General features: G+C 34.5%; 1 protein-coding gene across 4 annotated transcripts in view; it reads left to right on the top strand.

Annotated features, from left to right (window-relative positions):
* LOC142341160 (uncharacterized) overlaps positions 1-10,849 on the top strand; it is a 59,968-nt gene extending 49,119 nt beyond the window's left edge. For all 4 annotated transcript variants that reach the window (XM_075392057.1, XM_075392055.1, XM_075392056.1 and 1 more), the window contains one exon: positions 10,687-10,849. In XM_075392057.1, the coding sequence (XP_075248172.1) occupies positions 10,687-10,716 (30 nt within the window). In that variant the 3' untranslated portion in view covers positions 10,717-10,849. The remainder of the gene's footprint in view (positions 1-10,686) is intronic.
* The last annotated feature ends 836 nt before the right edge of the window (positions 10,850-11,685 follow it).

The raw sequence follows: 11,685 nt of genomic DNA on the forward strand, positions 1-11,685 counted from the left end.
AAAATAAACGATGTTTCAAAATAAAATTGGCAAAGTGAACAAGACCACGTTAGGAACTACATTTTCTAGGCAAGCCAGCCCAAAACTTAATTTAGCGTTAGAACCCACACAAACAATGGAACTACTGCGTTGGTAATCGTTACTTTTGAACAACCATCAGGCCCAATTGAAAAAAACGACGTTTTAAAAAAGAATTTCCAAATAAGCAAACAAGAACATCTTAGGAACGAACTGTTGTTTTCTAGGAAAGCTAGCCCACAAATTGCTTCTGAGTTAGAAACCACACAAACGTTGAAACTACTACGCTGTTAATCGTTACGTTAAACAACTATGAGATCCAATTAAAAAACGACGTTTTAAAAAAACATTGGCAAGTAAGCGAACAAGACCACCTTAGTAACGGACATTTTTCTTGGCAAGCGAGCCCAAAATTTATTTTTGCGTTAGAACAACAAATACAATGAAACTACTGTTTGGGTATTCGTTACTTTTAAACAACAATCGGGCCCTATTGAAGAAAAAACGACGTTTTAAAAAGAATTTCCAAATATGCGAACTAGAACATCTTAGTAACGAACTTTTGATTTCTAGGAAAGCTAACCCAAAAATTGTTTCTGAGTTAGAAACCACACAAACAATGAAACTACCCCTCTGTTAATTGTTAAGTTTAACAACTATGAGACCGATTAAAAAACGACGTTTAAAAATGAAATTGGCTAATAAGTGAACAAGACCATCTTAGGAACAAACCTTTTTCTAGGAAAGCTAGTAACAAAACTGTTTCTGAGTTAGAAATAAGACAGACAGTGAAACTACTACGTTGTTAATCGTTACATTTAAACAATTGTTAGACGCGATTAAAAAAACGACGTTTTAAGGTAAAAGTTGGCAAGCAAGCGAACAAGACCAACTTAGGAACGATTTTTTTTTCTAGGCAAGCTAACCCAAAACTTAATTTTCGATAGAACCCATAAAAACAATGGAACTATTGCGTTGGTAACCATCACTTTGGAACAACTATTATGCCCGATTGAAAAAACCGACGTTTTAAAAAAGAATCCACATTTAAGCGAACAAGACCATCTTAGGAACAAACTTTTATTCTAGGAACGCTAGTCCAAAATGTTTTTGCGTTAGAACCCACACAAATAACGGAAACACTACGTTGCTAATTGTTAGGTTTGAACAACTATGAGACTCGATTGAAAAAAATACGACGTTTTAAAATAAAATTCGCAAATGAGCGAAAAATACCATCTAAGGGACAATTTTATTTAGGCAAGCTAGTCCAAAGATTGTTTTTGCGTTAGAAATCTCATAAACAATGGAAATACTAAGTTGGTAATCGTTAAGTTTGAACAACTATGAGTCCCGAATAAAGAAACGACTTGTAAAATAAAATTCGCAAAAAAGCGAACAAGACCATCTTTGGAACGAAAATTTTTGCGTTATAACCCACACAAAGATTGTAACTACTAGGTTGCTATTGATTGCGTTTGAACTGATATGAGACCCAATTGACAAAAAAGGACCTTTAAAATAAAAGTCGCAAATAAGCAAACAAGACCATCTTTGGAAAGAACTTTTTTGCGAGGCATGCTAGCCCCAAAAAAATTTTTTTGTTAGAACTCACGCGAACAGGGGAACTACTACGTTATTAATCGTTACGTTTGAACAACTATGAGACCCGATTAAAAAAACCACATTTAAAAATAAATTCTCAAATAAGCGAACAAGACTATCTATTTTAGGCAAGCTAGTCCAAAAATTGTTTTCGCGTTACAACTCAAACTAACAATGGATATACTGCGTTGGTAACCGTTACGTTTGAACAATTATGAGACGCAATTATCAAAAATTAAGTTTTGAAACAAGACTCAAAAATGAGCGAACAAGACCATTTAGGAACAAACTTTTTTATGAGCAAGCTATCCGGGACCATTCGGAATCAGGGAAAAACTTGTGCTGCGACCTAAGACCCCTTGAATTTTAACCTTAAAATCGTCCTTTTTGGCCCATGATGCTTTCAACTTTTCAATGCTCCCTTATTCAAGTTCTCAAATGTTGTTTAGGAGAGATTCGCTTGAACGGCGGCAGATCTCCACATCGTGAGTGTAATAATGTGCACCAGAATGATGAGCACCCCTTCGAGTACCAAGAGTGTGGCCATAATATCTTTTAATTTGCTTCATTTTTTGAACATTTGCTTCGGTCGGAAGATCAGCAATGATAAGTTTTGGCTGAATCACAAAAGATAATGTCTCGCCCTCATTTAATCTGCTTTAATTTGCATACAACTTTTTTCACATGATCTTAAACAAAATTGAACTCCGGATGGCCGGTTCTAACAAACAAGAAGCGGAGCACTTTGTTTCGAAAGGCCTGTAGTTTCCGAGGAGTCAGTTCAGCTACGGCCATAAAAGCCAGCCGCACTGAAGCAAGCGGATGCTTCGATATAGCAAGGCCATCCCCACAATAAGTCTAACACTGACTGTCTTATTCTTTACTGCAAATTTTGCACAAAAAGTTTTTCATTCTTCTGCTGGGCGTACGCAAACATGTTGTATAGAGAATTTTTGACGATATCAATTCAAAGCTTTTGAAAATTCATCAAAATCAACTTTCCGTTTACAAAAGACACTTTTAGGATTGGAAGCTGGCACACATTGTAATGAATTGCTTTCTGACGGTGCAGGATGCCAGACTTAGTCAAGCTTCAATAAGTCAATCAAAATTTCATCGGAACCGTTATGTTTTGATACTAAGGCAATCAATGAGTTTATTGGGGAGACCTCTGCAACTACTTTCAAGCGTTGAGACTGTGAACTCTCGTGAAACAATACAAGGCCGTCAGTTTCATTTGGTTTGGAAGAACCACTGCCAAAAAGTGGGTCTTCTCAGTTACATCGAGCGAAATTCTCAACGGAAGCAGCATTGCCATCGTCTCTGACTTTTTCGTTCTCACTTTCTAACTGATAATTGGAAAAACTTGAAATACAAAGTTCATGAAGCTCATCGTCGAGCATTTCTTGAAAAGTAGTGACAGGTAAATTGTTTTCAGTTGCGCTCTCACTAGATAAAACAAGGATAATTTAGCTCTCATTGATAACGCCATGATTCCGCTGGTCCGCATTGGGAAGGGTGATAGGTCGTTATCTGTCGTAAAACACAATAAACGTAAAAAGTTAATCTCTAGCATTAACACTCATCATAGAGTTTAATTAATTGGCCTAAATGACTGAACCCTACGACGGCTTTTTGTAACTGGATTCAAGGATTCACGCATCTCCTCTTTTTCCGTGGTGCATCGATTCCTTTCACGGTGGTTCCTGTGTCTGCCTCTTCTTTTTCACCATGCAAGTCATTGTGCTCATAAAGCCAGTCATTGTGCTGATTATTTGGCCAAAAAAATCTTCATTATAAAACGTTAACAGTTAGCAGTTTTCGGGAATTTCTTTTGACGCCTTCAGTCGCACACACAATCCTCCATTGAACCCACTGCTCATTTAGTAGTCACAATTTGGCCGATGAGAATGATTCACCCATCCTTTGATACCTACCCTCAAGGATATTTCTGTCAGCAGACTAGAACATAGCAGCCGAAGCACAGAACAGGGGACCTATTTCTTAAACTCGCCAAGATAATTATCTGATAAAATGGAAACTGATAGGTTTCATTCTTTGGCTTTCATCGGCAACACTCCGGCAAAACTCATTAATTAGCTCAGTGCAAAACTTAACGTCTTCAGGAGATTCAAACAGAGATCGTGCTGCAAAGATGAGCTTTTCGAGATCACCGTGCATATAAAGTGGAAAAATACAGGAAGAAGATAGAACAATATTGCCCTCACTTGTTTGGCTTTAAAGTTCTTCAGGTTATCAAGAGGTCGTACTGAATTCTTAAGCTCTCCTTGTAATTGAAAATCTGACAGCAAAAAATTCAGTTTTCTCCTGTGATCGGGAAACATTCGGAATCAGGCACAAATTTGTGCGGCGACCTAAGACCCCTTGAGGTTTAACCTCAAAATTTTTTTTGGCCCATGTTGTTTTCAACTCTTCAGTGCTCCCATTTTTAGGTTCTCGAATGTTGTGTAATAGAGATTCGCTTGAACGCCGGCAGATCTCCACATCGTGAGTGTAATAACGTGCACCAGAGTGATGAGCACCCCTGTGAGTACAAAGAGTGTGGCCATAATATCTGTTAATTTGTTTCATTTTTTGAACCCTTGCTTTGGCCGGAAGGTCAGCAAAGAAGAGTTTTGGCTGAATCACAAAAGATAATGTCTCGCCTTCATTTAATCTGCTTTAATTTGCATACAACTTTTTTCACATGATCTTAAACAAAATTGAACTCCGAATGGCCGGTTCCAACAAACAAGAAGCGGAGCACTATGTTTCGAAAGGCCCGTAGTTTCCGAGGAGGCAGGTCAGCTAAGGCTATAAAAGCCGGCTGCACTGAAGCAAATGGATTCTTCGATATAGCAAGGCCATCTCCACTAACAATAAGTCTAACACTGACTGTCTTGTTCTTTACTGCAAACTTTTGCACAACAGGTTTTCATTCTTCTGCTCGGCGTACGCAAACATTTTGTATAGAAAATTTCTGACAGTTTCAAATAAAAGTTCTCGAAAAGCTTTCGAAAAGCTTTCGAAAAAAAGATTCAAGAAGTTAAGCGGCACCCCTGAAGTGTTTCTGGGGGCGACTTCAGTTCACTTTTGCAATCATGAGTCAGACAAACCTTCATGAAGAGATGTGAAAGTTTTTTTCACCTCTAAATGAATGTTAATGTTTTTTATAAGTTTTGACAAAAAATAACATCCATAAAATTAGATGAAATTGTGAGAAATGAAAAAAAGTCGAAATAACAGCAATTATTGATTAAGTTAGCTGCAAACACCTCAATGATGTCGGAAAAACAACAATTGCACAAAGAAAATTGTTCTCCAGTACAGCAAAACGCATATAAGCTGTTGAAATTTCACAAAAAAAAAACATTTTTATCAGCAATTGATAATACATAAACACTCGAATGTTTCTTTTCAGGACAATGTCTAATAATTGCAATTAGATAAAGCTTAGAGTAAAGAGCATGCACTGTTAGGTGAGACTTATGGACTCAAATTGAAAGAGAAATATTTTGACTAAATACATAACAAATAATGGTTCGATCCAAGTTTATCAACTTAAGAATCACCTCCTTTCCGGTTTTTCTGATTTGAAAAGTTTAATGTTTCTTAAAACAGTTATTTTTAAACTTCATTACGAGTTTTCACGTCTAAGACGCTGATAGTTTCGCAAAAAAAATTTTAAGGTAGAAGTAGGAGTAGGGCTGAAGAGTGGAAAAACTTTATATAAAACTCAACCGTATCATTGCAAATTGATCAATAGGCTGGAAAATGTTTCATGAAGGTGATTGTTGTGTCTCCTAGCTTCTGTAGAGGAATCTATTTCGTTAACATCTAATAAAACAATAAAAATGAGCTTAAGTTTGGTGGATAAATATTTTTGAAGAAGTGTTTCTGTGGGAGAAGAGATTGATTTAAACTAAAACAACTAACAAATTGAACCTGATAGACTTCAAAAAAGGGAAGATCAATGAAACCCAGCTGTTATTTCTATTTCTTGGATGGTGGAATCCAGTGTTCCTCTGTCCGATTTTATGGATGAATAAAACTTTTTGACTAAATACATAAAAAAATGGTTCGATTCAATTTGATCCACTTTAAAATCACTGCCTTTCCTGTTTTTCTAATATAAAAAGTTTTATGTTGCTTAAAACCGTTATTTTGAAACTTCAGAACAATCTTTAAAGTATAAAACTCTGATTGTTTTGCAAAAAGTTTTTTTAAGGTAGCAATATGAGTAGGGCTAAATAGAGGAAAAATTTTATATAAAACTTAACCGTATCTTTGCAAAATTTAACAACAGGCTGGAAACTGTTTCATAAACGTTTTTTTTGTGTCCCAGTTTGTGTAGAGACGTCCGTACCGGGAACCTTTAATTATGTATAACAAAGGGGCTTCAGTTTGATGGATAAACTTTTTTGAAGAAGTGTTTACGTGATAGAAGAAATTGATTTCAATTTAAAGCAATTAACAATCTGAACCTGAAAGACTTCAAAAAAGGAAAACTTAATGAAGATCAGCTGTTATTATTGTTCCTAGGATGGTGGAATCCAGTGTTCCTCTGATCTTTTTTTTATGCAGGAAAAATTGTTTCTGATTAAATGATTAAAAAAGATTGATTCGATTCAAGTTGATCCGCTTTAAAATCCTGCTTTTCATGTTGATCTGATTTTAAAAATTAAGGTTTCTTAAAATCGTTATTTTGAATCTTCATTACGAATTTTCACGTCTAAAACGCTGATTGTTCCGCAAAACTTATGTTTAGGTACAAATAGTAGTTGGGATGAACAGTGGGTAGTTTCTATATAAAACTTAACCGTATCTTTGCGAAATATAACAAAAAGCTGGAAAAAATTTTCATAAAAGTTTTTTTGTGTCTCCCAACTTCTGTAGAGAGTTCCAATTGTAAACAACAAACAGGCTTCAGTTTGAGGGATAAGCTTTTTTGAAGAAGTGTTTATGTGGGAAAAGAGATTCCTTTCGAATTAAATCAAATATCAACCTGAGCCTGACAGACTTTAAAAAGGGAAACCCAAAGAAGACCAGCTGTTAACTTTGTTTCTAGGATGTTGAAATCCAGTGTTATTCTTATCTTTTTAGGCAAGAATAATTGTTTCTGATTAAATGATTAAATACATAAAAAAGAATGATTCCATTCATGGTGATCCGCTTTAAAGTCACTGCATTTTATGCTGATCTGATTTTAAAAGTTTAATGTTTCTTAAAACTTCTATTTCAAAACTTCAAAACGTTTTTTAGGCGAAAATAGCAGTAGGACTGAAAATGTTTCAATAAAATTAACCTGAACTTTGAGAAACTTAAGAAAGTACCGGACATCGCTTGATCAAGAAGAAACTGATTTTAATAATAATTGGCCGAAATCAAAGAGATCAAAAAGAAACAGCAATCAATAACAACTTGCTTTCAACGTCAGCACAAAAAAATCACTAAAAACTGATGAGATGATTGCTTTTGAGACGTTAAATTTCGTTGTGAAATTGATGGAATTGTACAAAAGTTAAATATTTCAAATAATGTTTTCTAAGAAACTGAAAAAAGGAACAAAAAATGTTATTGAAAAATTTTCTGCTCTTACGCACGTATGATGAAAAAATCAAACAGAATTCTATTTTTACATTTAGATCTCTCAATATGTAGATTATAAGTAAAACTCAAATTACTGCACATTAATTTTTTTCAGTTTTTGTGAGTAGATTTGGTAAACAGTTAAAATACAAAATTAATTGTAATTAAATTAATTTATGCAGCAAAAATTTCCCAAAACATTCTAAAATTTATCAATGAGATGTATTGCAAAATACATTCACTTGGAAAGAAGCTATTGTTTCCGTGGACCCCTTTTGGTGGGTATATAAAGTTAGCAAAAACCAAGCCCACGTACTATGATGGCCAAGCCCACGTACTATGTAATTGTACGTGTTCTGGAGTCGCATAAAAAGCTTTTCAATATTTTCAAGAAATGAAGCATCAGAAGTTTTTTGCATCCCCAGAAAAACTTTATCTCGTGATGCAAAAAACTTGGAGGGGGGAGGGGGGAGGGTCGAAGGTGAATAATAGGCAGAATAACATTGCTGGAACTAAAACAATAAAAGTATCAACAAAAGGCCTCATACCTTGGAAAAACTACAAAGCAGGCTAACTATTTCTTATTACATGAGAACCACGCACTTTACATTGAAATTCAAGAAAGTTTTTGAAAAGTATTTATTCTTACCTTTTTTTGATTACCCAAAATTAGTTTTAAAAACTAATGCCCGATATAAATTAAATGGACTTAACGCCAAAGAAAAAGAAAAACAATATGTCCGCGGTCGATATTCTTCGCGAAAATTATGTAGGAAATAAGCTGAGAAGCGCTGAATAAATTTTTTCAGCGGTTAAATCTTACATATTTATCCGTTTGATGTGTTCAATTTTCAACACATTTTTAACATAATTTCAGCACGTGTTAACACAATAAGCGGATAATTATGTGATATTTATCCGGTGAAGAAATTTTCTTTCAGCGCTTGTCAGTGCATTTTTTACATATATTTCAAATTTTTCACCAGCTATCTTACATAATTTGAACGCTTTCAGTATACGATTTCGGTACTTTCAGCAATTATGTTACATATTTTGAAATCTTTGGATTTTTTTCTAGTTCTGTACATACAGAAACAGTACCAAAGCAAGACTGAATAGCATTGCACTAGAGAATTTCAACTTAAAAACAGTTAGAAATCTGCCGAAAGTCTTAAAAATTTTGTCAATTCTTAAGATGAAGCAGTTATCGCAACTGGAGTATATAGCCAATTTACTTGATTGAATAAAACCTGGTAGCTTAGGCATAACTTTCTTCCTCCCATTAGTTAAATTGAAAGTGAGACGCTTTTCAGTTGTTCTATTTTTCAAAAGTATGAACAATCATATAGAAAAATAGCGCAGATTTTTGATTGGTTATTGGCTGTTCTAAAATGCAAAAGATGAAGAACCGTACATACTGAATACGTTATAGGCAATAGTGAGCAATAAAATTGCACGTAAAACCATGGAAGGAATGTACTGAAAGCGCTGAAATTCTCTTTTTTTCCGTAGTGCAGAAATTATGCAAGAAATTGCTGAACATTTGAAGTATTGAACTTATGTAAGGAATGGGCTGAAAGTGTTGAATTCGGGATTTTTGGAAGTGCTGAATTTTTGTAAAGAATTGCTGAAAAATGTGCTGAAATACTTTTATTCAGCACATTCAGCGCCTAAAACTAAACTTTCCACACATTCAGCATATTCTTTACAAAATTTCAGCGCTTTCAGCTCATCTCTTACAAAAATTTTCCGCTTACACCCCTTCAAATCGCGACCCACGGTTACGCTGCAGTATATCGCTGAAATAATGCTAACATGGAGCAATAAATTTTTTAATTTGGATTAAACTTTGGAGCTAAAAACTGACTTCGAAGTCAAGATTTGAAAGCTCAACAGAGAGTCTATGTTTTAACTCCAGCTTTTAATGAATCCTTTTATTTCTTTTTAAGTAATGATGTATTTATTCTTCTTTGTAACTAATGAGAGCAAAAAATATTCTTTACATTATCAACAGAGGATGTATAATAGTATGGCAATGTTTCCAGAGAAATGTATCTACTAGCGCTGAAAAATTTTCTTTTGAAAAAGTTGGGTATTTAGTGGGAAATCAGTAAAAAAGCCCTTTGGATACAATTGTTTAAAGAAGATTGAAATTACATTAAGCTCTTTCGGTCTTGATATAGGTGCTGGTCAAATTAGGTGCTGGTCAATCAAAATTTTGATGTGGTCAATCAAATTGTGGTTAGCTTAAGTTTTCTGTTTAACCCTTGAAATGCAATTTTTTGTACTTACTTCTGCCAGTCGACGTTGATAAAAATGCTGTTTTTGATTTGTCCATGCCAACTTTGATAGGTTTAAAAATGTATAAAATAGTGTGACTTTTGAAAATAAGTAGATCTCATTTTAATGTAAGTCGAAGTAATGTAATTTCATCTGATAGTGGGAATTTTGAGAACGGTTTTTAATAGCAAAAAAATGGAAAATGATAATTCTATTCGAAGTCAGGGGGAAAATACAGAATTTTCATATTGATTTTACCTTTTTTTACTTTGTTGTGATAGGTTTGATGTGGAAATGAGTTCGGGTTGAATTTTTTGGATGAGTTGAAACTTGCTCTAATTTTTTTTTGATGAAAACTTTTCACTTCGATGTTAAGTTTTCAATTTTAACATTACTTTGATTCTACAGATAAGAATCATTCCATTGAATGTTTCATTGTATTTAAGCAAAGGTAACAAAAAAGGATTGAATGCTTTTCGAATACACTTTGACAATGGGCGAGGAACATGCAGGTTTTTTAGGCTGAATTTTGTTGCGTAGCCAATAAAGATAAATAAAGACAATGAAAAAGTAATATCGAAAATTCCTTGATCGACTTAAAACTCACTTTGAATTATGACTGCTCAAAACAACTTCTTGTTTCCATTTCTGTATCGTCAATGATGTGTTCATTTTCAGTTGATTTTATTCCCTTTTTCTGGAATCACAAAAGTGTTCCTTAAATTTTACTTGCCAAATGAAAAGCTAGCTTTGCAAAAATCTTGCAAGACTAATGCTGTCTCGCAAGATTAACTCTGTCTCGCAAGATCTTGCAACATTTACTCCGTATTGCAAGATCTTGCAAGATTGCCTTTTTTCTGCAAGAACCTTGCAAAACGGCAGGTATATACAATTTTCAAACAGGTATCCAGTTATTTAGAACGTGGTGCTCCTTGGTAAGGCGCACCAGGCAAGAGCTTGAAATTCTTGATTAACTTACCCTTTATGATTTTGAGATTATTGCAATATTTAACATATGCAATGCTGAAAAAACTGGGAGTTCTTATCAAAAGCTCCCGTCAACGAAATCAAATTTTGCTCAATCTGACTATAGCATAATACAATGAAACTAAAGTTGCAAATTTTTAAGTTGACTTCTCATGAAAAATTTGGTTAATAATGAAATCAATGAGACATACTCTATAATTGCACCAGTTTCAATGCAAATCGTCACTAGGGAAGTAACGAGAACTACACCATCTCATAAACAGTCGAGGAATTGACCAATAACAACACGACTACTAGACAACTCTATAATAACAGCAATAATCCTGATCTGATTTACACCGTTTGATTAGTAAAAACGTGTGCAAAAATTGCTCGTTTTTTTCACCAGCCCAAATTATGCCTAAATCATTTGAATTAGAAATATATTATGGCAAATGTCTTTTAATTCACCATTCAAGCTTTGGTTGGTTAATGACAACTGGTGTTAGTAGTAAGGTAAAATACGCGTACTGTCATGGGGGAGGCGGATGGGGACGTCCCCACCCGTTATGATACGTATCAAACTTTTACTCCCCAAAAAAGATATAAGATTAGGAGTAACCGGGGACTTTCCCTCAAAACTCTTACATCTCTTTTGGGGGTAATGGGGGGTAATTTTATGCAAGGGTAGGGGCAATGGGGGTTAATATGAGGGTGGGGGTTTGGGGTAAATTGGGCAAGATTACTGGGTAATATTTGTTCGGGTAAAACGATGCAATAGTGGGGTTAATGGGGTAAGACGATGAAATTGTAAGGGGGTAATGGGGGTAAAACTATACAAGAGATGGAGGTAATCCTTTAGAAGAAAAGATTCTTATTTTAAATCAGTTGATAATTCAGTACGTGTTAATCTTAACGTTCTTGCGCTTGATGCAAAGTTGCTCTAGCCTAGACAAAGATGTGATTACAGGTTTGAGTTTGTGTTTAAAGTAGTAGTATGTCGTATTAAGATTAATTTCAATTTTTTTCACAATATCTTGTGATCTGAAAAACGATATGTAGTTGCCTGTCTAAAAAACACATGATTATACAGAAAATAATATAACGTTTTAACTATTCCAAATAGAAACGAAGACTACGAATTTGGTTTCAACCAAAATATCACTCCCCTGAAAAATATAAGTCGTACGAAAAAGAAGCGCCAGCCAGAGTCCAGTCCGGAATCAG

This window comes from Convolutriloba macropyga, chromosome 6, assembly GCF_964194025.1.
Source record: "Convolutriloba macropyga chromosome 6, txConMacr16.3, whole genome shotgun sequence".
In the NCBI taxonomy this organism is placed as follows: Eukaryota; Metazoa; Xenacoelomorpha; order Acoela; family Convolutidae; genus Convolutriloba; species Convolutriloba macropyga.